General features: G+C 39.3%; 1 protein-coding gene across 1 annotated transcript in view; it reads right to left on the bottom strand.

The window, feature by feature from the left end:
• Window positions 1–26070, bottom strand: part of LOC139721313 (transient receptor potential cation channel subfamily M member-like 2) — a 433859-nt gene that overhangs the window by 95875 nt on the left and 311914 nt on the right. Inside the window, exons 27-28 of the mRNA XM_071632667.1 lie at window positions 24018–24129; window positions 10995–11149 (exon numbers count right to left, since the gene is read on the bottom strand). Coding sequence (XP_071488768.1) covers window positions 10995–11149; window positions 24018–24129 — 267 coding nt within the window. The remainder of the gene's footprint in view (window positions 1–10994; window positions 11150–24017; window positions 24130–26070) is intronic.

Here is a 26070-nt window from a genome sequence, read left to right as displayed (position 1 = left end):
AATAATATAACAATGGTTGTAACCATGGTTTCACAATAGTATAAAAACAATGTTTAGGAAACCATGGTGTAACTCTCGTTCTACTAAGGTTGAAAACCATCGTTATAAAACCATACATGATTTCATCATGATTTTATGATAGTGTAAAAACAATAGTTATAAAACCATGATTTTAACTGTGGTTTTATGATAGCATAAAAACACTAGTTATAATTCCATGGTTAAACTTTCGTTTTACAATGGTCGAAAACGATAGCTATTTACCATGATATTAACCATGGTTTTATCAGTTAAAAAAAAAAAATGATGGTTATATAACCATGACTTTAACAGTGGTTTAACGAAAGTGTGAAAACAACGGTTTTAAACAATCGTTCAAATTCCATTTTAGCAAGGAAAACGATGGTCATAGCTACACCAGGATTTGAACCATGGTTTTATCATAGTGTGATGTGCAAAGGATGGTTATGAAACATTGATTGGTTCTACGAACCGTGGTTTCATGATAGTGAAAAGGCGGTTAAAAAGCCATGATTTTCACCATGGTTGTATGATAGCTCATAAGAACAGTGGTTATAAAACCGTGGTTTAACTTTTGTTTACCCACGGTTGAAAAAGTGGTTATTTTAACAATGGTTTCAACCGTGGTTTCATGCTGATCAGATATAGTGCAGAAAAACCATTCTAGAATTTCTAACCATGGAACCTTGTATGATAGCATAAAAACAGTGGTTATTAAACCATGGTTAACTTTTTGTTTTACCAAAGTTTAAACCACGTGCACTATGATTATTGAATGATGTCGATCACAAAAGTCAATATGAAAACTCATACTTTGATGGCCGCAATGCCAATGCAAGTCATGACGGACATTCATCTAACGCAACCACCCGTTTGGCTTCAACAGGATTATGTAAACAAACAGTAGTCTTACCATTGCAAACAAAACGCTGCTTCACTTGGTTGATTTACAGCATTCCTAAAATGCAACATCTATTCACTACGGAATAAAGCACTTAAAAAACCTTAAATGAGATTACATACTCGTGAAAAAATAAAAAAGGTAGTAACTCATTGCCGCCCGTTCGTTCCCCGTAGCTTTGACATGTACACACAACAATAGAAAACTATATGAATGCAATCGGCGTGTAGTAATTGTGTACGATGAATGGGAGATCCGGGTTGTTGATATGAGGCTCGTTCGTACCAAAGATCACAACAAAAATATATTTGAAAATATATGTAGCACAAAAAATATTGACACATAAAAACAAAAATTTAATTTGCAATTAAAAAAGTTTATAACATATATATTCTTTTACTTAAAACCAAAAAATTAATGATTACAAGTTTTCTTGATAATAATGTAACGTAAGAGGTCATGTGCGTGTTGTTGTTGTTGTCGCTGATTGAACCTTACGTGTATGTACTGCTGAACCGTTAGTCCGCGACCGCTCAAAAAACACACACACGGACGGTACGGTATACGATTCGCTGTTCAATTCATTTCAAACGCTCGTTCGTGATGATGATCTCTGACCGGAGTCAAACATCTCGACGTACAAACCATCTGATATTTTGAGAAATGGCTAGCAAACGGCCCCTAAGAAAAAGAGGAACTTCTCCTTTGCCGGGATTCTTCGAGGAAGGTTGGTCAACGTAACTTTTAATACATTATTAGTAGACCTAATCTTAGCTAAAATAATTACCAGCGAGATTTGCATTGAATTGTCCCGACCGACCCGGGGCCGGCAGCGGCCCTGCTGTGCAAATTTCGCATGATCGTATCAATATTGTGAGCTGATGGGGATAACCCATCTGTTCTGTATCTGAGAGTGTGACTGAGTCAGTGAGTGTGAGAGTATGACATGAGAGCTCAAGAGTTTGGAATGAGTTGTTCTAACTCAGCTACTGTATATGACGTATTGTACTGAACTATTAATGTAATACTGTGTCACGTAAATTCTACAAGACGGTATACGGTAACTAGATTCTATACACAACCCAGTCGTTGTAGACAGTGTAACGCTAGTAGCGACAGGCTATAATTTATTCGCACAGCACAGCGTACTCTAACAGTGTCTGGTCGGGCTAACAAGACGGTAGTCATGTAGTCGGTAGTTCTAACTTGTTAACCGTTAACAGGCGTAATCCCTAGGTAGGCATAGGCCTACCTCATATTGGGTGGTGATATCAGGTTCGGTGCAAGCTACATCAACAACACTATTTTCTGCTAGGAATTCTAGTGGTAACTGCTCCAGTGAATCAAGAGTATCAGTAGAAGCTACGGTAAGACACAAGGGCTTACTCCTGCGAACTATTAGTACGCTCATGGGCAAAATACGGACGCCATTCCGCCATTGAAAGCAACAGACCGATAGATTGATTAGAGGGCGTACTGTATATTACGCGATCATGATGATCAGTGCCGTATCACTGGGCCCTCGTATTTCTGTCTCCCTTTCATTTTTCCCCTTTTTACCTTAGGGGGCATACAGGGGAAGATATGTACCGATGTATGTACTTAGAATCTTGTTTTGTCGTAAAGAAGTATCATTCCTGTCTATCCATGAAATGTATTTGAAAAAAATGTCATTTTACTTTCCAATCGCAATCTGCAGGCCCACAAAGTTTGAGCTGAAGTAGGCAGACCAAACTATGTTTCGGGAGGGAGAGAGAAAGAGATAGATGGCGTTTGTCAGCTCAAACACAAACTTGCTGAGGGACTATAGATAAAAAAGTAATTACATTACTTCAAATTTTTTTTTTACATATCGACAGAAATATACTTTTTGTGATATTTTGAGGTCTGAAACGCAATTCTACCTCTGTGTGCTTCCTTTAAGTGAAGAAAATGAAAGGAAGGCAGGGTTTGCTCCATAGGCTCACGTGTTTAAGAAGCTTGCGGTATTATTACTAAAATGGCTGCCATTGGGCTCCATGTTGGGCTCCCGCTCCATGGCGTACTACACCTGTTTGCGTGCGAAGTCGCGAGAGTACGCCCTCTTAGCTTCTATACTCTTTGATTGTGTCTCAGCACTAACTTTAGCACTGGCAGCCACTGGCACTGGCGATAAAACTGAAGTGAACTTGAAGTCCGTAGGTGCTGGCAGGATGACCTCAAAAATATGTCATAAATTTCTGGTTGCTGGTGCTGGGCAAACTTGTGAAAGATTCATCTGTCCGGAGGAGTCTTTTATTTTTTTTTGACGTTACTTATGGCTCTCTACCTCCGGACTACGTCTATAAGAGGGGATCCGTAAAGCCAGATGCAGTCTCTGCTCTGTGGAACATATCCCCGTCGACGAGATACAGACCAATCTTTCGGTCAAGTGCTGGGCTTGGTGTTGAAATCAAAGAATGTCGTCTGCTGAACCTAGCTCCGCCATTTCATAGTGTAAGAGTTAGGCCTGTAGCATGTACATTTTATGCTAATGCAATGGTCACCCATGCCACGAAACGTAGGCCCTACACAAGCATGTGGCTTCATAAATCTGAGCCTGGAAGCATAAAATTAACTATTAAGTTAGTTGTGTTTTGAAGAATGGTTGAAATTTGGGGCATTTTAGTCTGTCTTCCTCACTTTGTGTCTAAAAACTAAGCAGTCCTGCATCTTTTAATATTCGAGTGTAATCATGCGCCATCACTTTTCGTCGTGCGATTCTCACGGACCTCGCGATGCTGCGATTCCAACACCTATTGCTGGGGATCAATAACTTTGATCAGTATCGCTTATTTAATCCGACCGTCGGTGTTGGAGCTCAGTTTAAGTCAGTCATTTGGGAGCTAGCACTAGCACTGATCTTGAAATCCCCCAATGGCAAAGGATGCTGTATTTTGTAATTTGTATGTTATACCAGTATAATCATTCACCTAACGGATTGTTGTGTGATTTTTCTGGCTAACCTTATTTTTCTTCTCTCAATCATTAATAGGTGTATTATTGTTATGTGGTGTGTTTTTTTTTTTCCTCATCAGAATCAAAGATTGACTGTGCAGGTGGCTGATGTGAGAAGGTGTTTCCATAGAAGACTTGAGGTCCATCCATGACCATTGATCGTGCTGTCCACTAGCTTGCTCCTTTCATGGGTACAAGTACATGATGCACATGCAGCGCTGATTTACATCAATATGTGTACATGGCATCCTCCTGGCTGAATTCTGGTGCAAAGAAGTGGATCATCTGATGTCATGTTTTTTCCCGTTTGACCCTGTCATCAAGGAGAAGGTATTCCTTTTTCTTTGTTTCTTTATTTCAACCCAGTATGGTTCATTAGGAATTTGAGCATATCGCTGTAACATACCCAAATTCGTGTGCAACATCCTCAAAAACCAGCAGCATGCTATGCGACATTGTAGAATATTTGGGAGTCTTTTATTCCAGCAGTCATTTGGGAGCTACACAAGCACCAAACTTTAAATCATCCAATGCTGTATTTTGTATGTTACGTCATTTTCCTGTGTGATTTTTCTGCCTAACCTTATTTCACTTCTCTCAATCATCACTATTATCGTTATGTTGTGTTATTTTTTTTTCCTCATCAGAATCAATGATTGATTGTGCCAGTGGCTGACACGAGAAGGTTTCTCCATAGAAGACTTGAAGTCCACCCATGACCATCGATCAGGCTGTCCCCTAGCTAGCTCCTTTCATGGGTACAAGTACATGCAGTGCTGATTTACGTCAATACGTGTATGGCATCCTCCTGGCTGAATTCTGGTGCAGAGAAGTCCATCTACTGATGTCATACTTTCTCCCGCTTTTCCATGTCATCAAGGGTAAGATACTCCTCTTTCTTTCTTTCTTTCTTTGTTTCTTTCTTTTTTTCAACCCATTATTAGTGTGGTTCATGAGGAATTTGAGCATTACACTGCAACATACCCAAATTCTTGTGCAACATCCTCAAATACCAGCAGCATGCTATGCAGCATCCTAAAATATTGGCAACCTGCTTAAAATAGAATGTGATCAATTTTTGAAAAACATCAAATTACTCTAGGCAATTTGTGCACAATACATGATATGGAATGTTGAACATAATGGCTTCACCTGTATGTGGCACTTAGGGGTTAAAATGATTGTAAAAGTACACTGTATTTTAAACAGTATCTCGCCAGCACATTAGAGTGATGAAATGATGGCTAGGTGTACCACATCAATCTAATCCCATTCTTCTTATGTTTTTTGCAAGGTAGCTATTCTGTGCAAGAATTTTGTGTGTTGAGTATTTGAAGTAGAGTTTAACACGAACTACATGTTATTATTATTATTAAAAAAAACAATAGCGTAATGAATAAATTCTCAGTTCGTTGCAGGAGTGATCTTCCCCAAGAAAATTCTCACGGCTCACGGTTGCCAAAGAAGGACATCTCAAGGCTCCACAACGACAAAGGGCATACTAACCAAGCTACATCAAGACCTAGTTCCTGTGAAGCCTCATCCAGAAGTTGCACCAAAGCTTACTGCTGGATAGTCTTGGACAGTAGAAGTACAAGGACAGTTTTCCAAGCATGTGAAGTGTGCATGTATGCTCTCATGTCAGGACTGTTGGTTGCTAGATTTTTTTTTTTTTGATGCTGTTGTCCAGTGCTCCTGGTGTCACTTAAGTCCAAATTTGCATTATCTATACAAAGCTACAAATGATCATGTACATCAAACATGCACTAATGTATGTACACTGTATTTAATTATCCAACTAATTCTTTGCAGGTGATATTGTTATTGTTTTAAATCATGTGACTGGCAATAAGCCATACCTATGTACAGTCAAGATGCTGCTCATGAAGCAATAAAAAGCTACTTTTCAATCGTAACAGCAAAGTGAGCAAATGTGCATTCTTATGTCTTATTTGTTGACTGAGGTTCAGTAAGAGTATATTGTCTTCATTGATTTGTTTACATAAACCTACAGTTTTGCAACTGGAAATAATGTGATATCTGTATGATACTTTGACTTCTCACACCCAGCTGCTGAAAAATAACTTTTGAATGTATAATCATAATTGACTGTTTCTACCCTTGTGTACTTTCTTATTTTAAAGGTGCCTAGACCCGGTAGTTGCTGCAGCGCTTTTGGATGAGAGTGCCGATCACCATTAGCATTGATACAAAGACTGCCAAAATTGAACTGTCGTCAACAGTAAAGCGCGTAGGTGTTGCTAGGTAATGTTGCCTTCATTGTCTTCTCTGCGTGTCAGACAGTCCGTAGAATTTGAATGCCAGGGTGCATGCTTCTTTGTTTGACTTCAGAGAAAAAAATATTAAAGCTGTCATCATCAGCAGTGGATTGGACTTCTTCGGACTCATGGAAATGGGTCAAAGCGTAAGCGCTAACGATAAAGAGGAGTCGATAGCATAGGTCTCTCAAGGAAGCTTGTGCCGTGCGCCGTGTACGCAAGCAAACCACCGGGTCTATGTGCCTTTAAATGCTAATGACAGTACAGTCAACTCCAGTCAGTCAGTTTTGACTGAAAAAGCGCATCAAATTGGGCAATGTTTGACTTCTGCATGTTCAGAGGAATACACATGACTAGGCCATAAAAATTGGGACTTTTTGGTTTCCTCAATTTGGCCATAGTGTATTCGATATACATGTATGTTTTGGGAGAGCTTTGGCTGTGTGAAAGTCAATGCTGGTAAGAGCATCAACCTACTCGTTGCTACATATAGCTTCTTTTATTAAACAGTGAATCAATTAACACTTACAATCTGCACCCATCCACCAACACACACATGGAAGTCAGTTTTTAAATACATATTTTTTAGACTATAGCTAGAAGGAAAATAATAGAGAATTGGTTTTCTCCTGTTTCAGAGTCCAGGTTCATATACATGTTTACAAATGTACTGTATCATAATACATGGAAGTCAGTTTTTAAATACATATTTTTTAGACTATAGCTAGAAGGAAAATAATAGAGAATTGGTTTTCTCCTGTTTCAGAGTCCAGGTTCATATACATGTTTACAAATGTACTGTATCATAATACATGGAAGTCAGTTTTTAAATACATATTTTTTAGACTATAGCTAGAAGGAAAATAATAGAGAATTGGTTTTCTCCTGTTTCAGAGTCCAGGTTCATATACATGTTTACAAATGTACTGTATCATAATACATATGTATAGGAATTGTAAGAATTATTATTCTGCTCCAGGTAATTTACTGAAAATATTTTTATTTCATCACTTTATGTGAAGACTCTATTGTGCTATTTATTGATCATTATTCATCAAATAGCAAAGCAATTGTGGAAAAATATATTTCTCCAACCAATTTTCCCCATGGTTTCTCAAAGTACTTGTGAAATACAACTGTAGTTAAAAATACATTTTTCTACGATATTGCACTGTGGTTAAATAGTGGGTTTACTATGTATAATGGATCATGGTTGTATCGTGATTTGGGTTGTAATTCTGTGGTTTGGCAGCTGTAAAACCATGGTTTCATCTTTTCCTAACCAAACTTTCACCTTTACCTGACCATGGTTTTACACTTCCTTAACCATGGTTTCACTTTTTCGTAACCATGGTTTGGGCACGGTAGAAACACAGTAGTGACCATGGTAAAACCACAGTAATGTCATGGTAAGTGCGTTCCAATTTACCACCTTTAAACCATGGTTAACCCATGCTAAACCTATGGTTTAACCATGGTTACCATGGTTTAACCATAGTGCACCATTGTTTAACTATGGTTAAACTATGGTTTAACACTAGTGCACCATGGTTTGACCATAATTAAACCATACTGCACTATGGTTAAACCATGAGTTTGCCATGGTTTCATCTTTTCCTAACCATAGTTTCACCATTTCCTAACCATGGTTTTACACTTCCTTAACCATGGCTTTACTTTTTCTTAACCATAGTTTTGGCACTGTAGAACCACAGTAGTGACTATGGTAATACCACAGTAATGTCATGGTAAGTGTGTTCCAATTTACCACCTTTAAACCATGGTTAATCCATGCTAAACATATGGTTTAACCATGGTTTAACCATAGTGCACCATTGTTTAACTATGGTTAAACTATGGTTTAACACTAGTGCACCATGGTTTGACCATAATTAAACCATATTGCACTATGGTTAAACCATGAGTTTGCCATGGTTTCATCTTTTCCTAACCATAGTTTCACCATTTCCTAACCATGGTTTTGGTACTGTAGAACCACAGTAGTGACCATGGTAATACCACAGTAATGTCATGGTAAGTGCGTTCCAATTTACCACCTTTAAACCATGGTTACCATGGTTAACCCATGCTAAACCTATGGTTTAACCATAGTTACCATGGTTTAACCATAGTGCACCATTGTTTAACTATGGTTAAACTATGGTTAAACACTAGTGCACCATGGTTTGACCATAATCAAACCATATTGCACTATGGTTAAACCATGGATGGATCCAATGTAAAACCATGGTTATGCCTCATAGTCAAACCATGGTATTTTTTTACAAGGGCTTCCAAGCAGTCACTAATCTTAATCACACATAACACTTCAGTAGCTAATCGCTTACGATTTGAGAAAAGAAGATTTGAAAGTATTCCTTAATTTGGGGGTTTGTCTGTCTCCCCTCCCCCAACTTCGAGCATTGTGCTCCAGTTGCCCCCCTTAAATACTTATGGGGGCTTTGGGTCCCAAGGACCCCCCCCCCCCCCCCCCCCCCCAGGGGGAGCATGGAGTCCATTTGAACAAGTTGCGATCCTATTTCCATAGGGATGCTACCTGCTAAGTTTGGTGAAATCCATCATGGGGTTTTCAAGAAGAAAATGAAAATATAAAATTTAGACCCCATTTGGAAGTCTCATCCTCCCCCCGGTACCAATGGGGGCACCCCTGGATCCGCCATGAACAAACTTTAAACGACAGTCATCAATGTACTAACTCATAGTATTAACTTAGCTCTATCAGTTCTGGTTCTAGAGAAGACAATTTAAAAAAAAATCCTTAATTGTGGGGGATTTCGACCCCCCTGGTGGGGCATGGTGCCCATTTGAACGAGATCCTATCCCAGAAGGGATGCTACCTGAAAAGTTTGGTGAAAATCCGATGTTTTCCAGACAAAGATGAAAATGTAAAAAGTTTACGCACGACGGTTTGTATGACAGACGATGCACGATGGACGCTGGATGAAGAGCAATCACAATAGCTCACTTGAGCCTTTGGCTCAGTTGAGCTCAAAATACGAGCTAACAGGCCATTCTTTTTAGGAGGTAATGCATAGCAAATCATCACTTGCTCTGGGAATCATTACTACTTTTTGAAAATGTGTACCAGATAAGGAGAAGACAGATTATACAATGAATTACTTCAACACATAACCTATTTACAGGAAGTGATTTATGCAGTTTTTAAAAACATATGTGACCTGCAACGACACAAGAATCCGAAAGTCGCTGACGGCTGAGCCAAGAAAATCGAGTTTGAACTCAGGTCATCAAAATTGGTCAAAACCATATAATTTCTGTATTTGACAGAACTTTGTAGTCCAATGTTTCTTCTATCATCTGTTGAAATTTTGAAGCTAAATGATCAACCTTTCACACGCCTGGGACCAGGCGATCCAAAAGATTCCGAGAAGTTTTTCGCGTACAGGAAGCGCATCAGTGTGTGAAATTCCTGCACGACTTCACACATATAAGGACCATTCTTCCATGTCACACGATGTAAATTCTCATTCAGTTTTGTGATTTATAATAATTTTGGAGTTACACTTCGACTGGATGAATGATAACCTACATCAGTTTAAATAATCAAAGGAAAGGCATGAAATAAGCATTTTTCTGGGCCATGATTTTCTGACTTTCAACAGAACAGAAACGTGTCTGAAGATTTGGAATTTGCGCCGCAGAGACTCCACCCCTAGCAATGAAGGAGTGATCTTATTGGTCAGTGCGTGGAATCCTGGTTTCTGATTGGTCGTGCGTAGACTGTGCTGGCGCTAAGCTTGAATGAACATCGCAGAGGTTGCTAAAAGCATGCCTTCTATTGTCAAGAGGTGAAAACTGTCTTACCTCCCCTTGATCATGATTGCGTCGCTGATTTCCTAAAATTTTGATTTCCAAGACCATCTGACATGCTCTCATAAAATCATTGATATCTCCGCAACCGAATACTTTTATGAATCATATTACACATGGAATTAAAGCGGAAGAGTAAGGGAATAATGTCATGTCATTTTCAGAAAATCGACCTCCCGCGACTTTCGGATCCTTTTGTTGTAGCGGGTTACATATCTCTGTCACGTGTCAATGGACTAGGCTTTGCCCTGTATATTGTGGTTTTTTCACTCAGCTTGTTTGTCTCCTTTCCCTCTCATATCTATTTTCCTCTGTTTCTTTATTTTTCATCCTTTCATGTGCATAGACACATTACTCTAATTTTTGTGATAAACACACTATGCAAATCTGGTTTATTGTCATTATTGTCTCTATCTTCACAAGATATCTCTTGGAGATCAATATCACGTCAAGTTCCATCCTGGAACCATAGACTTCTAGTACTTTTCTCAGGATTTGCGCCGTCCCAAGCAATGCTGCTTTTTGGAGCGTTTGCACTCATTGATCATTGGGCACGTCCACATCGTCCAAGTGCCATCGCATCATTATTATTATCATCATTATTATCATTAATTCTTCTTTCAATAGGATACACTGATCCGACCTGGCAGCAAAATCCGCCATTACTGCAGTGTCTCATGCACGCATGCATATGAGAATGCATGATATACATTGTACAATGGCACCCGTTGCAATATATACATTATATCATGCATTTAGCATACGCGTGTGCACCCGGGACATGGCAATGAATGGCGGGCGTTTTGTCAAGTCGAATCGGTCTACATATGTTAGATCAATCTTCTTAGTGAACTATAGTTGAATTATGCTCAAGACTTTATGAAATATGCATGTATGACTTTCAAGGGAATTGATTTCCACAATCAGTTATTCAGAATATGGAAAGCACAGGATGACAAACCCACCTCCCATGGCACCTTGTCATCTGGAACAGGGAATCTGCGAATGGCTGTTCCTGGATAAGGACTGGCTCTGGATTTCTGATGAATCATTATTCCAAGAGCCTCAATAGAGATAGGCACTTCATGTTTGCGCACCTCAACTTCAAGGTCCAAGGAACCTACAGAAAAAAAAAAAGAGTGAAAAAACTTTTCCTGGTATGTATCAGCTTACCTCTCTCTCTTCACATACACTTGTACATTCCCCCCCTGCATTTATTTAATTCCTTTCCATTTAAATAATACAAGAACAGTATTATAAATTGGTATTGCTGTATCAAAGGTATACAGTTTGGACATAAATAACAAGAGAATTATATCTTTCCTGGGTACATTTTTTTTCCACAGAAGTAGAAATTGTAACTTGACAATATAAACAAATAACATATCATTCAATCAACTTGAAGAAACAACAACAATTACACAAAAAACAGAATGGAAACATGTATAAAAAAACCAAACAATCCACTCCCTCAGCCATGTCAGCAGATCCGTACAGCTGCCTCTCCTATAGCCCTGTACTACATTCATTTGTCCCATTCCCTACACACACACACACCATTTACACACCACACAGGCACACACACAAAACACACACCCACACATACACAATCACAATTACACTTTATAACAAATTGACATTAATGCTTCTACCCAAACATTAGCCTACACCACCAAAAGTGTAAAGATTATGAATATCAGCTAGCCAACCCTGAATGCAAAGGAAAATGTAGAGAACAAGAGGGGAAGAAATTGAGAATGAGAGACAGAGAGAGATAGCCATGCACTTTTCATGGAATATACATGGAAATTAAGATAATACCTAAGCAAAAAAACAAAATCTGGTAGTGTAGCTAAAACACACTAGTTATTTCCATGTCATTTATGGAAAAATGCATCCTTTAATTGCCAGGAGTGCAATTGGCCGTGACTCCACTAAAAAAGAAAAAAAATTCCATTTTACCAGATTATATAGAGTTTCCCATTTCTGTAAATGTAAATGCAACTTCCCAGCCTTAATTGCTAGCTTCTTTTTTTCTGTTTCATCAATTCAACAATAATATACAAATATATTTTGCCTTGAGAGTTTCTGGTTAATACTACCGGCAGAGGTGACCCCAAAATATTACTATTCACTGAGGGGCACAGCCATGAAGTGAAGAGTACTTTTCAAAGCACCGAGTTCTACAGTTTTAACGGTTCCAGAAACTCAAAATTAGGCAGAATTTTTTGGTTTATATTTTGGATCAAAAATTTAAACAAAAAATGGGGAAAATGTGAGGCAAGAAGTCGTATAGTGGATGCGACATTGTGGAGGGACCCTACACTGACGGTAAAAAGCATTGCGCGATGCATGAATTGCTTTGTACCGTCACAGTTGTTTTGTTAGAAATTGTTATATTTCAAAGAGTGATGTATGAAGCAGTGTGTCAGGATGAAACATGTATTTCCTTAGGTTTCCAAGCATGTATTGATAGATCACGATAGTTGTTTTCTTTTTATTACAGAGAACAGTGTAAGCTTAGATCAATGGAAGTATAATAGCCAAGATATGGTGGGTTTGAAAATTTGCGTAATTGTTTGTTTATCGTATGCAAATCAGTAGACCATAGGTAAACAGCTGACACGCGACCACATTCCGTGCGCCGCGGTCTGTATAGGAGGTACTGTAGTGTCGTACATTCGGTATGGGAGGTTATGCATTTTATAGTCGGGAGATTGGTAAGGTAGACGTGCGGGGAATGAGATACAACAGAGGAGAGAGGATAAGCAGGAGGCATGGACGACCACGATAGGCAAGTCAGCTCTCATCATGGACAATGACCGTGACGCTCGTTGTGCTAACGGTTTACCAGTGGAGGTCGGTGAGCTCTCATCGAAGACAATGATCGTGACGCTCGTCGTGCTGTGCTGAGGGTTTAGCAGTGGAGGTCAACGATCTGGATCCGGCTGGGGAAGGACGGACGATGTCGAGACGTTTTGTGGGGACATCTTGCGAACACAGACAGTGCTGTATTGGACGTGTGGTATTTAGAGGCTGCGTGTATTGGTATAGCCAACGCAGACGTCGACTACAGTATCTAAGTTGAGTGCTCACACTAATGATAATTTTTATGTGATTGCATAGACTTAATGCCAAGCTCCTTCACAAGGCATCATTACCCTGTTGTAGAATTTACACATGAGCAAATAAACAAAGTGGTGTCAAACGGTCAGTCAAACATTGATTTGTGTGCACGTGAATTCAATCGCGTTTACATCATGGGCCTATTATTATTAAAGTTTTAGTGTGGCTGTGTAGCGATAACGGTAGTTATTATTGCTATTTGTAGATGAACTAGCAGGTCTAAAAACAAATAAAACCACAGAGTGACAAGGTGCTAGGTCACTATGTGACACAGTGCATGATGTCAGAATTGTTTTGTGACGTCACAATTGCCATGTGACATCATTTCACAAATAGCATGATACTAAGTGGAAAATGTTATCATAAAAAGTGATGTCATTTGGCAAATTGTAGACCATGGAGTGTCAAGCATGCCAACATTCTGACATAGCTGGTAATACCTATAATCATATGAAGCTCTTTCAACCAATCACTACAGGATACATTTTTGATCCAAAATACAATATATAATATTTTTCCTTTGGTGGGCATTTTTTTTTCTGTCCCGAGATAAAAGATTACACATTTCATTAAAATAATCAAATTGTTTACACAATTCCATCTATTTGTATAACCTAAAATTCCACAAAATATATCTCCCCAATCCATAACAATGACCCAATTTGTACAATCCAAACTGATGAATTACAAATATGCATAAGGGTTTAACCATATGTGACCTGACACATTGAAAGCAGCCACAAGTCGGATTCTTCAAATTTTCACATAACAAGATATTTTAGTTCACTCTCTAAGCTTTGATTTGATGTATAATTCACTGCAAGACAAGCTCTACATCGAGAGATATTTCAGATTGAATGTGGCAAACATGGAAATTACAGAACTGTATGTGACATCAAATTACCGAGAAAATCGCTTCCAAACTTTGCTGGCCGTTTCTCTTTTGTTTCAAGATTATCCACTTTCCGGGGTGGAAATTTTGCATGCATAAACTCCTTAGCAACAATATGTTTATTTGTATCATTACTTGTGAAAATTCACACTATGCATCAAAATACATAGGACTTCATACTTGTAAAATTTCCAAATGACTAAAACAGGTTTTTTTGTCTTGATTAGCTTTAGAAAAAGGGGGTTTCTTCAGTGGCTTATGGCACATGTTATTTTGCAAGCAAGTACATGTGAGTTGGGCTCCATTGCACCGGTACAATGCAAAGTACAGTGGACTCCCGTTATAACAAAGTCCCCGGGACCGGCATATTTCTTTCGTTATATTGAAATTTCGTTATAACCGAACAAATAACCAATAAAAAACATAGAGACGATTTCATTCTTAATTTTGCGACCCGAATTTTTCTTTCGTTGTAACCGAAATTTCGTTATAACCGTGAAATCAATGAAATTTGTAGGATTGCAACTACTGATCTATAATTTAACAAACATGTCAGAACAAGGCAAGTGCCAAAATGTGTCTCCCCAATGTGTGACCCCCCTTGACATTTGACCTTATGGTGACCTTCAATTCCCCAAGGGACATCTACCATCCGAGTTTGGTCACAAATGGACATATACATCAAAAGTTAGGAGCCATAATCGCAACGCGCCGTAAAAACTTTACATTGGGCTCTAAAAGTTTGACCCCTGTCTGTGACCTTTGACCTTGTGATGAACTTCAACTCCCCAAGAGACACCTACCATCCAAGTTTGGTCACAAATGAACATAGGGATCAAAAGTAATGAGCCATAATCAAAACGTGCCATAAAAACTTAACATGGGCCCTAAAAGTTTGTTGACCCCTGTCTGTGACCTTTGACCTTCCGGTGACCTTCACCCCCAAGGGACATGTACCATCCAAGTTTGGTCACAAACGGACATATACATAAAAAGTTACGAGCCAGAATCGAAACGTGGCGCAAAAACTCAACATTGGGCCATAAAGTTCATTGACCCCCTGCCTGTGACCTTTGACCTTGAGGTGACCTTCTTGTTTGGTAAAATATGTAACTTTGTATATCCACTCTTCCCTCAAAGTTTGATTGAAATCGAAGTCCTTGGTAGAGAGTAATTCAAGTTTTTGTAGCGTTACGGACGGACGACGGACGGACAGACGTCGCGGGCGATCCCCTTTGTCTCCCCGCACCTCCGGTGGGCTCGACAAAAATAGGAACCACGGGACTTGAACCTGTCATCTACTGCTTTCCAGGCAGCGACATTACCACCTGGTTGCTGGCAATGCATGATAAACATGGAACAAATAGGCAAATTAAAAAACTCCGACACTGTTATGTTAAGTAGTCCAAAGCGGGCAAGGCTTTAATGAAAGCAAGAGAATATTCATCAGGATGGTGAAGGTTGAGGTGTGAATCTGAACAAAATTTGCCAAGAAATGTAGCCTATGGACTGCACACAAACTATCCATCAACAATATGACCTTTGACCCTATAAAAGATGGAACACTGGGGGGCGGCATATCCAAAATCTGTAGGCCTGTAGATTACATCATGATAAACCTCCATACCAAATTTGAACAAAATCTGTTAACAAATGTAGCCTATAGAGTGCACACAAACTATCAATCAACAATATGACCTTTGACCCTATAAAAGATGGAACAATGGGGGCGGCACATCCAAAATCTTTTGACTTGTAGCTCATATCATGGTAGACCTTCATACCAAATTTGAACAAAATCCGTCAAAATGTAGCCTATGGAGCACACAAACCATCCATAAACAATATGACCTTTGACCCTATAAAAGACAGAACACTGGGGGCAGTACATCCAAAATCTATAGGCTTGCAGATTACATCATGATAAACCTCCATACCAAATTTGAACAAAATCTGTTAACAAATGTAGCCTATAGAGTGCACACAAACTATCAATCAACAATATGACCTTTGACCCTATAAAAGATGGAACAATGGGGGCGGCACATCCAAAATCTTTTGACTTGTAGCTCATATCATGGTAGACCTTCATACCAAATTTGAACAAAATCCGTCAAAATGTAGCCTATGGAGCACACAAACCATCCATAAACAATATGACCTTTGACCCTATAAAAGACAGAACACTGGGGGCAGTACATCCAAAATCTATAGGCTTGCAGATTACATCATGATAAACCTCCATACCAAATTTGAACAAAATCTGTTAACAAATGTGATCTCTAGAGTGCACACAAACTATGCACAAAAATATCCATGGCATTTTACCCTATAAAAGATGTAACACTGAGGGCAGCATGACCCAAAGTTACAGGTGTGGAGATATTACCAATATGAACCTCCATACAAAATTTCAAAAAAATTTGTCAAGGTTTGTGGTCGCCTAGAGTGCACACAAGAATGTGATGCGGCGGCGGCGGAATAACGCTGCTGAATCAAAAGTATCCTCCGGCATTCATGCCGGGGGATACAATAATTCTCCCAGTAACATCTTTCATGTGTTATTTCGCATGGGTAGTGTATACACATTTAGGTCGATCGGTTGATGCATGCAAGCTCATCTCTGCATATCATTATCATAAGTTAGATTGGAAGCCGTTTTCCGATTTTGGTGAGGAAGCACTCTTTTAAACTGCTATGTTTGTCATATTATTTCTTCATTTAATCACATATAAATAGTAGAAGACGAATGTTTTATATTAGAGGGTGAGAGTTTATCTTTCGAAAAATTGAAACAGTTTGAAATTTCATTGTACTTGCAATCCCTCTTTAACAAACATTTTTTGGGTAATTTTTAGATTAACAAACCTTCAGAATTAATCAAAGAATTTATAATTACTTGATCATTATTATCATTATTTAACGAACCTTGATCAGAACTAGAACCCACCTAACACTGAGGGAGTTAGCTCAACCAGCAATTTCTTTGTATGCTTTTTATTGAAAAAAATAGAAACCACGGCAATGTACTGTTCAACATTTTGCTCACTCATAGTCATATGGGCCACATCTCAAGTCAAGTGCTCAAAACCTGAGTAAGATAAGTAAATCGGCAATTTCTATGATTTTCATTAAAATATTTTTGTTACCATGGCAACACAATGTTTGACATTAACAAAAACTGAAGTCTGCACAACTATTTATCATAGCCATCACATGTGCCAAATTTTAAGTCAAATGCTCAAAAGCTAAGGGAGTTAGCTGAATTCGCATTGCCACATGATTTTCATTCAGAATATACTGTTACCATGGCAACACATTGTTCAAGAATGACGAAAGATAAAGTTTGCACATCTTCGTACTATAGCGGTCATATGTGCCAAATTTCAAGCCAATTGCTCAGACTGAGGGAGCTAATCCACAGTATTTGTGTACGAATTTCAATCGAAATATGCCGTTGCCATGGCAACACATTGTTCAACAATGACAGAATAAATTTGCACATGTATGTACTATAGCGATCACATGTGCAAAATTTCAAGCCAAATGCTCAAAAACTCAGGGAGTAAGCTTTATCCACAGTATTTTTATATGAGTTTTCATTCAAAATATGCTGTTACCATCATGGCAATGCATTGCTCAACAATGACAAAAGATATAGTTTGCACATCTATGTACTATAGCAGTCACATGTGCCAAATTTCAAGCCAAATGCTCAAAGACAGAGGGAGATAACTGAATCCACAGTATTTTTGTATGATTTTAATTCAGAATATGCTGTTACCATGGCAATGCATTGTTCAACAATGACGAAAGATTAAGTTTACACATCTACGTACCATAGCGGTAACATATGTGCTAAATTTCAAGCGTATCCGGGCACTTACCCCCTGGGCAACTACCCTCCGGATAACTACCACCTGGATAATTACCCCCCAGGTCTATTCCCCCCTAGGGCAACTACCCCCCGGACAACTACCCTCCTAGGGCAATCACCCTCCAGGGCCATTACCCCCTAGGACAACTACCACCTGGTCATCTACCCTCCTAGGGCAACTACCCCCAAGGGCAATTACCCCTAGGACATCTACCCCCTGGGTAACTACCCCCTGGATGACTACCCCCCGGATAACTACCCCCTGGATAACTACCCCCCGGAGAACTACCCCCTGGGTAACTACCCCCGGATAACTACCCCCATGATAACTACCACCCGGATAACTACCCCCCCGGATAACTACCCCCCGGATAACTACCCCCCCGGATAACTACCCCAGGATACATGTACCTACCACCCGGATTACCACCCCGAGATACCCCCCCATAACCATACCCCGAACCCCCCGCCCCCTCCTGATACTTACCCTCTGGACAACCCTCCTCCCCCCCCCCCCTGAAAGTTACCATACACCCGTTGTAATTTTTCCATTAGTTCATACACCATATCAGAAGACTAAGCTCATGTAGGCCCTACATTAATGCACCTTTCTCTTACACTGTCATCATTTACTCTTTTGGCTTGTCATTTTCTACCATTATAACACATTAGACGATAAACATAAGAAAAGGAGAGTTGATTTCACTGTAATTCATATTCCCTTAACATTAGCGAGGGACCCTTCGATATAAAGCCATAGTTTCTGATAGGATCCAGGCACGGTTTTATTAAAGTTATCAGTCCTGACAAGCTGTCAGTTCCACACAATTACCAATCGTTGTAGGTCGATCAAAGCAGGTCCATGGTAACAAGTCAGTGACTGGAGCTTATTAATCAAGCAGAACCCATGGTTTTATTGAAATTATTAGAGACTAACAAGATGTCATAACTGGCAACTTTTATCAAACGGTGCCCTAATCTGTCGTTTGAGTAAAATTACAGCTTATTTTACATACAAGTAGAATTATGCTAGTTTCCAAATTAAATGTTCTCGACACTTTAAGGAGAAATCCAGTTCAAATATACGCTAGTCTGATTAGAAAGAGTAAAATATCACGAGTTTAACGGTATTTCTTTTTCTTTTCTTTTTTCTTTTTTTTTACAAAACACCTCTAGTTGTTAACGAAGTCTTTTGTCCTGCACCCTCTTTTTGAACAGATCTATAGAGTTGTAGTTGACAGAATCCTTTTTACATTAGGGCTGCTCTGTTTTATCCCGGCCATTTTAAGACTACATGTATTTTCTTTTTCACAAAAACTTGAATCCTTCTTGGACTAACATGCTCTTTAATATTTCGTAAGGGGTTTCTAATTATCTCACCCAAAAGATGTTAAAAATCTGAAGTTAGGTCTCGACCAAAACCAGACGCCTGCACGATATGAAAAATGTTGTTGTTGTTGCTGTTTTTTTCAATTCAAATAGCAAACGTTGTTCGAAAATGACAATGAGAGACGTAATTTTCTGGGGGGGGGGGGGGGAGTTATTGCAAGAGGGGTGATTGTTTGGAGCCTAATTCTAATAAAGAGTAATTGTCAAGGGAGGTAATGCTCTGCGGTGATCATATACCAAGGATGTGACAATCTCTTCCCGCATCCTTGATATACTAGTTGTTAATGCCCAATGATGCAGTAGGGCAATTCTGAAATGAGCGTTAACGGTATAATAGTAAAACAGTTACAAAATTGATGAAACAATGTAAAGAAAGCAAATTGAGACAGAGACGAAGTACACAAATAAAGATATAGTGTACTCCCGTTACAACGAACACGGTTATAACGAAATTTCGTTAAAATTTTTCGCAAAACTTCTGGTCCCAAAATTATCGCCATTAAAGTCTATGGTACAAAATTCGCTTATAACGAAGACGGTTATAACAAAATTTTCGTTATCATGAAGTCTTTTCTGAGCGCCACTGACAAAGAAAAACAAAAGAAATGTGCTCCGTTACAACGAAATGCGGATCGCATTCAAAAATGCGTAGCAGAACAAGCATTTTTATAGCGTCTCTGCATGCATGAGCGAACGCTTCACATCATTGTATGTTCACTCCATATCGGATCACGCACAGTTTCCGAGGGAAACTTGCGTTATTGTAATACAATAATCTGAATTCAGATAAGGTTTGCTTCATTGTTCCGAAGTCCTTTAATACAAAACACAGATTCTGATACAACTAAATGTCCGCAATACTTCGGAAATGAAATATTAAGCACATTTTGGTGTTATTCCAAAGGTTCGTTAATCCGATAATAAAATATGGTTCTTATTCTTATACGGTTCATTAGTCCGAAAATAATAGAAATTCAAAACGTTCGTTAATCGGAACATTACAAAAAGAATCATTAATCCATGGTGGAAAAAGGTGAGTAGACTAACAAAACTTAAGAATTGCAATTGTCTAAAGATAAAGAAATCTTCGAAATAACTAACCTTTCTCATTCTTTTTTTTTTTCATTAACAAACTTTCTTTGGAATAACGAACCTTATTTCATTTTCGGATGAAAAAGCTTTCGGAACAATGGACTTTTTGAATAGTGAACCTTTCTAATTTTTTTTTTTTGATTTATAATTAACCTTCAGAATGACGAACCTCATTTCATTTTCAGATCAACGAACCTTCGGAAAATGAACAATGTATTATTTCAATCTGAATCATGAACTTTCGGAATAATGATTTTTCGGAAATGCGAACCTTCAGATAAACCATCGGAATCCCGGGAATGGCGAGACTTCGGAATAAGGAGCCTTCGGAGTAAAATAATGTACTTAAGTAAGAAAAGAACCTTTAGAATAGCGAATTGTAACCAAATCCTATACACCGTCATTTTCGACACATGTGTGACACCATAAACAACTTTATGCTCTTTGAAAAATGTAATATTTAAACGAAATTAAAAAGGTACTCTCCCATTTCACATAGCTTTCCAGCGTATGATGATGATTCAACAATTATTTTTTTTTATGTGCGGTTTCCTTCTTTTCGTTATGCATTGCATATCATATTTGTTCGGTTATAACGAAATTTCGTTAAAACGAAAAAAAACCAAAAACTGCCGGTCCTGAGCATTTCGTCATAACAGGAGTGCACTGCACATGAACACAAACGAGATAAATCCCTTGTAATGAGAGAAAGAGGAAAGGTGAGTAATGAATGACAGGAATAGACTACCTTCACGGTACATGGACAGAGAAAAGCGAGAGGGAAGAGGAAGATGATGGGTCAAAACCAGGGCACGTGAGGCATGAGATATAAGCTCCTCAAAATAAAGAAGTGTTACATGGAGTTGTGGTAAACGATAGACGATTGTGGTTAAAAAAAATATTGCAAAAAGTGAAGTGTAACATTTCTTCAAAATGTCTTTAGTTCAATGGTAAAGGCATTCAAACTTAAAACTTCTTTTATACTACTATCAAGAGAAATCCGAAATTTCGGAACAGTAAGAGAAAATACAGATTTAGCGAAAATAGTTTTGGTTAAAGGCATTGACATTTACTGGATTACCGGGAAGGATATGCAGGGACATTTTCGTTTTTGATGAACATAGAGTCAAAATACAGAAGGGAGAAATTAAGCTTGTACATAAATCGTCCTAAATGCAAACGATACAAATCGTTGTTTTTATAAGATGAAGTATCAGTATGGCATCTCTGTGATTCCTGGCAAATGATACAAAGTACTTCGTTTCCTGTAGTAATAATATTCTTTATATTAAAAGTAAGAGTTGGGGGGCAATGACCCCGAGAGGTAGTTATCCGGGGGGTAATTGACGTGGTGCACTGTCCTGGGGGCAATTTTCCTTTTGATAGTTATATAGGGGAGGGGGAGTTGTAGGCCTACTTATCTGGGGTAATCATCCATGGGAAGTTATCGGAGGGGGTAGTTATCGGGTGGAAGTTATCTGGGGTCTAGTTATCGGAGGAGGAGGTAGTTAACCTGGGGATAATTATCCTGGTGGTAATTATCTGGGGGGTAGTTATCCGGAGGGTAATTATCCGGGGAGTAATTATCCGGGGGTAATTATATGGGGGGGGGGGGGGGGGGGTAGTTATCCGGGGGGGGGGGGGGGGGGGTAGTTACCCAGGGGGTAGTTCTCCGGCGGGTAGTTATCCAGAGGGTAGTTCTCCAGGGGGTAGTTACCCAGGGGGTAGTTCTCCGGGGGGTAGTTATCCAGGGGGTAGTTATCCGAGGGGGTAGTTATCCAGGGGTAGTTATCCGAGGGGTAGTTATCCAGGGGGTAGTTTTCCTAAGGGGGAATTGCCCTGGGGGGTTATTGCCCTAGGAGGGTAGTTGTCCGGGGGGATAGTTGTCCTAGGGGGTAATTACCCTGGAGGGTAATTGCCCTTGGAGGGTAGTTGTCCGGGGGGTAGTTGCCCTAGCGGGGAATTTTCCTGGGGGGCAATAATCCGGGTGGTAGTTATCCGGGGGGTGGTTTTCCAGGGGGTACTGTTCCTAGACCCAATTTCAAGCCATATTATATGCTCAAAGACTGAAGGGAGTTAGCTGAATCCACAATATTTTTATATTCCTTTTAGTGAAAAAATGCTGTTACCATGGCAACACATTGTTCAACATTGACAGAAGATGTGTTCTGCATGCACCACATGCCAAATTTGGGGTCATATTTAGGGACCGCCCGACCGCCCCCGACTGCACGGCCACCCGCCCTCAGAGTGATTCCGATATGCCCCCATACACACTACATGTATGTGTGGGTTGGGGTATAATAACCTGAAATTCCACAAAATATTTCCAATCCATATGTATTGATTCATATATTCCAAAATGCTGAATTACATATTATGCCAATGAGGATTTAACCACACACACACACATACAATTCCCATGTTTGTCCCCTTAAAAGCAAAGTGAGTTCATGGTGTTAATATATCTACTGTAATAGTGGATATTTTCACACAAGTTATTTCTCCTGGTTAGCCAGGTAAGGTTCTGCAGAATCCAGACATTAATCTGTGGTAGGCCTACATGTAGTAAGCAAAAATATCTAAGTGCTTTTATTTTTGCACTAGTTTCTGGTTGAGCAACAATTTCCACTTTTACAGTATACAATATATCTGCATATGTCAGGGCTGTACATTAATTCTTTTCTCTGGTGGCCCATATGGGCCACTAAAATCTTTAAAACTGAAATTTTGGTGGCCCAAATTAATAAGAAACATAATTCATAATGAACTTAACATGCTCAATTGGGCCACCAAAAGATAGCCTTTAAGGCAATCTGTTCTGCGTATGTACAAAGGCGTCATAGAGTTTAACCCTAACTAGGCCGGGGGGGGGGGGCCTCCGAGGCCCCCTTCAACGTTCTGTGCGATGTATTGCAATCGCAAAAAGCTATCGCCGCAACGTTTCATGACTTTTTTCTTTCGAGTCTCCCGCATCTTTTGACACCAAATTTGCGATGCCCGGGCACGCGGTTTCAAAGTTTCGCATAAATATGTACATGCTTGTCAGACCAAAAATTGCTCAGAAACGTCAATTCGTGTACAATTTCAATGCAAACTGTGCTTACAGGCAAATTTCATAAAAGCATGATTATTTTGGTGTTTTATTGATTAAAATCAATGAATAACATATTTTCTTGTTCGGAGCGATGTCACAGACAAATTTCATCGAAAAAACAATGAAAAACATAAAGTCGAAAAAACAGAGAAATACATAAGAAATTCAAAAAAACAATAAAATACTTAAGAATTTTTTCTGATATCACAATTTTTTTAATTACATTTGCTAAGGACATTAACAAGAATATTTACAGAAAAAATGTGCCTGTTTTGAGCTTTATTTTGTGATTTATACCAAATAGTCTGATTTCATGCATCATTATGCATAAATTAGCATAATTTAGCATAAATGATAATTTTTTGAAAAATTAACTTCATGGTATTTTAGATTACATCATAGGCAATGTGTGTGCCAATTTTCGTCGCGATCGCGCGGTTGACGGAGGCCCCTCCCTGGCTCTATCAACTACCTAAATAGCCCGGCCTAGTTAGGGTTAAGAGTCATCTCCTCACCTGGTTTAGCTCTGATCTCTTTCAGCTTAGGTGGTGTGGCCTTCACCCCTTTTGAGCTGCTGTCCAGCAAGGCAGCAATTATCCAGTCAAGAGCCTCGTTTGTCCTTTCCATCTGACCAGGGATTTTAAAGCATAGCAAATTCATGTCATAATCATCATTATCATTACTGTCATCGTCATCATCCATCAATCAAACATATTGCAAACAAACAATACAAACTTTCAAACACAATATCACAATTACTGCACTTAACAAAAAATGAGTTCTTAGTGTATCCTGTTCACCCTTTATGAAGATGTTGCATAACTGCAGGCGGTCATGCGTAACTTGCCAAAGTCGCATTTGGCTTTACGTGCAACTTGTCAGTTGAGTTTCATAAAGTCGTTCGTAGGTGCGACTTTATTTAGTGTAAACATATCTAACCTTCATAAACGAGGGTGAACTATGAGCAAATTGCATGCAAATGAGATATGGACATCTGGGTGCTACTGTGACCCTGAGAGCGCAGGGTCACTCGATGGAGTGAAAATGAACACAATGGATTTATGGAGAGTGTAATTTTTTGTGGCACTGTGTGATTTGTGCTGCAACAGCCCAGCCAGCCATAAATACACATTGTACAAGATACAGTACCTGCAGATTCTTGTTTTCCATGATCAAAATGGCTTTTAATTAGCATGGGTGTATGCAAGGGGGGGGGGGTCGTGAGGGTCCTTTACGACCCCCCCCCCAAAAAAAAAAAAAAATTTAGAAGGTCCACATTTTTGCAAAATACAATCTTTTTTTTTTCTGAGGGCCTTTCCACAATGACCTAATGAAAACTAGAAATATCACTGAAGGTGATTAATACCCCCGCCCCGTGACGACAGTCTTACCCAAGGAATGATCTTTCCTTGATCTTCTGCCATTTAAATGCCGTTACCATGGCAACGCAGCTTCCGACACGTCCGAAAAATATGTCTTGCACATCTTCCCACCAAGACTATTGTGTGTGCCACATTTCATAAGCTTTTGTCAAAAACTGAGGAAGTAGTTCAATCCACAAGATCTTTCCTTGATCTTCCGCCATTAGTATGCCGTTACCATGGCAACGCAGCTTCCGACACGTCCAAAAAATATGTCTTGCACATCTTCCCACCAAGACCAATGTGTGTGCCACATTTCATGAGCTTCAGTCGAATACAGAGGAAGTAGTTCAATCCGCAAGATCTTTCCTTGATCTTCTGCCATTTATATGCCGTTACCATGGCAACGCAGCTTCCGACACGTCCGAAAAATATGTCTTCCACATCTTCCCACCAAGATCAAGGTGTGTGATACATTTCATAAGCTTTGGTCAAAAAACTGAGGAAGTAGTTAAATCCGCAAGATCTTTCCTTGATCTTCTGCCATTAATATGCCGTTACCATGGCAACGTACTTTCGGGTACTGTCAAAAAATGCGTCTTGCACATCTACAACCAAAGGTACACATCTGTACCAAGTTTCATGGAAATTGGGCAAAAACTGAGGAAGTAGTTTGCAACACAAAATTTTCCATCATTTTGGCTCATAATATGTGAGCTGTTACCATGGCAACATACTTTTTGTCACTGTCAAGAAATGTGTCATGCTGACCTATATCCTAAGACAAACATTCAATATGAATTCCATGAGAATTGGAAGAACACTGATGAAGCAGTTTTGCCATGAAGCATTTTGCCCTATATTTTACCAATAACATGCCGTTACCATGGCAACACACTTTTTGCCACTGCGGAGATATGAGTCTTGCACATTAACATATTCAGATGAACATCTGTACCTAATTTCATAAAAATTGATCAAAAACTGTGGGAGGAGTTCGCGACGCAAGATTTGTACCCATTTTTGCCCATAATATGCCGTTACCATGGCAACGTACTTTTGGGTACTGTCAAAAAATACGTCTTGCACATCTACAACCCAAGGCACACATCTGTGCCAAGTTTCATGGGAATCGGTTGAAACTGAGGAAGTAGTTCGCGACGCAAGATTTGCAACGGACCGACCGCCCGACCGCCCGCCCGACCGA

The sequence above is a fragment of the Diadema antillarum genome, unplaced genomic scaffold, assembly GCF_040938485.1.
Source record: "Diadema antillarum isolate AM-2024a unplaced genomic scaffold, OU_Dant_1.0 scf00000001, whole genome shotgun sequence".
Classification (NCBI taxonomy): domain Eukaryota; kingdom Metazoa; phylum Echinodermata; class Echinoidea; order Diadematoida; family Diadematidae; genus Diadema; species Diadema antillarum.
Note: the sequence above shows the minus strand (reverse complement) of the source record. Positions and strands in the feature narration are given on the sequence as shown.